The following is a 1,730-nucleotide window of genomic DNA, read 5'->3' as shown; positions in this document are numbered from 1 at the left end:
CCCCTGCTTCGTGATGCAGACAGCAGTGTGACCTCTGGTAAGAACCAAGTGTTACTAAGTTGGACATGCCTGTAAGGGAGGGGGACTGGGCCAGCACCCAAACTCACCACCTCCATCTCCTGTCTCCAGAAGTCCGTAGTGGCTACAGAATTCAGGCCAGCCAGCAGGATGACTCTATGCGAGTCCTGTACTACATGGAGAAAGAACTGGCCAACTTTGACCCTTCTCGACCTGGCCCCCCCAACAGCCGTGTAGAGAGGGGTGAGGAACCTTGGAGTTTGAGGGGTTGCAGAGGTGGGGGGTGGGACACATCTCCCGGATTACCTGACCCAAGGATGCTTGCTTGCAAATCCTGGACAGGGTACCTCCTTCCCTACCATGGCCAGTGAGAAATGTATGGGACACTGCATGTCATCCCTTAACAGGTGGGAGAAGTCTCGGGCCCTGTGTATGAGGCAGTGGTAACACTGCTGGACCCTAGAGCTCCTGGCATTAGGTCCTGACCTCCCAGCAGTCAGTGACACGTCCCTTCCCTACAGCCATGAGTGAAGTCACCTCCCTCCATGAAGACGACTGGAGATCTCGGCCTTCCCGAGGCCCTGCCCTCACCCCAATCCTGGATGAGGAATGGGGTCGCCACTCCCCTCGGAGTCCAAGGAGGTGGGAGCAAGAGCCCCTTACAGAACGGCCCAGGAGTGGCTGGGGGGCCGGGCGTCCCCGGGCTCGCTCTGTGGATGCTCTGGATGACCTCACGCGGCCAGGCTCTGCTGAATCAGGGAGGAGTTCTCCCCCAAATAGTGGGAAGAGAGGCCGAGCTTATGCGCACCCCCGAAGCCGCAGCCGTGATGACCTCTACGACCAAGAGGACCCAAGGGGCTTTCCACACTCCCAGGAACCCCACTTCGATGACTTCAGGTCTAGAGACCGCCCTGGTGCTGACCCTAGGAACCGCTCCCACCGCCCTCGGGATGCTCGGAACGAGAGGTCCAGGGACCCGGACCCCCAATATGATGGTCGGCTTCTGGAAGAGGCCTTGAGGAGAAAGGGGCCAGCGGAGAGGAGACCTTACCGGGAGGAAGAGGACGCCTACTACCCCCCAGCGCCTCCCCCTTACTCTGAGACCGACTCCCAGGCCTCACGGGAGCGGAGGCTCAAGAAGGTGAGTGGACAGCCTTCCCTGGCCTGCCTTCCTGGACCCTCTCCAGCCCTAAGCTCACACACCCTTTTCTTTCTTTCTCCTTTGCAGAACTTGGCCCTGAGTCGGGAAAGTTTAGTCGTCTGATCTCCTTTTGTATGTAGTTTTGTACTTTTTTTTTTAAATTTGAGGAACTGTTGATGTTCCTCTTCTAATAAAATATATAATCACAAGGCCTAATGTGGAGGGAAGCGCTTATTTTGTTGCGTGAGGTGGGGCCCCGGAGAGCTGCCCTGCGTGTGGGCACAGGGTCCCGTGCCCCTGCTCCCCGTACTTGCCCTGCGCCCTGGGCAGGACCAGCTGTCTCCTCCCGCTCCCCTAGGCGGGGAGTGCGCACCCCCTGGCTCCGCCCCGCCCTGCGTGCGCGCCCCAGCCCCGGCCGGACGTGCGCATGCCCTTCGGGCTCCGCCTTCGCGCACTTTAAGCGGAAAGGTAGGGGCAAGGAAATGGGCAAAAGTTGCCCTTAGTTTAAAGGGGCCCCCTAAAACCCCCCTGGGGGCTTGCCGGGGCCTAGAAAGGGGGGGGGGGGGGATGG

At 59.8% G+C, this 1,730-nt stretch overlaps 2 protein-coding genes across 2 annotated transcripts in view; both read left to right on the top strand.

Annotated features, from left to right (window-relative positions):
• Positions 1 to 1,375, top strand: part of LSR (lipolysis stimulated lipoprotein receptor) — a 14,263-nt gene extending 12,888 nt beyond the window's left edge. Inside the window, exons 5-8 of the mRNA XM_014464216.2 lie at positions 2 to 37; positions 130 to 261; positions 540 to 1,159; positions 1,247 to 1,375. Of these exons, the coding sequence (XP_014319702.1) occupies positions 2 to 37; positions 130 to 261; positions 540 to 1,159; positions 1,247 to 1,282 (824 nt within the window). The 3' untranslated portion in view covers positions 1,283 to 1,375. The remainder of the gene's footprint in view (position 1; positions 38 to 129; positions 262 to 539; positions 1,160 to 1,246) is intronic.
• Positions 1,375 to 1,730, top strand: part of USF2 (upstream transcription factor 2, c-fos interacting) — a 10,570-nt gene continuing 10,214 nt past the window's right edge. Inside the window, exon 1 of the mRNA XM_006098695.2 lies at positions 1,375 to 1,407. Coding sequence (XP_006098757.1) covers positions 1,375 to 1,407 — 33 coding nt within the window. The remainder of the gene's footprint in view (positions 1,408 to 1,730) is intronic.

The sequence above is a fragment of the Myotis lucifugus genome, unplaced genomic scaffold (assembly GCF_000147115.1).
Source record: "Myotis lucifugus unplaced genomic scaffold, Myoluc2.0 scaffold_244, whole genome shotgun sequence".
Taxonomy (NCBI): domain Eukaryota; kingdom Metazoa; phylum Chordata; class Mammalia; order Chiroptera; family Vespertilionidae; genus Myotis; species Myotis lucifugus.
Note: the sequence above shows the minus strand (reverse complement) of the source record. Positions and strands in the feature narration are given on the sequence as shown.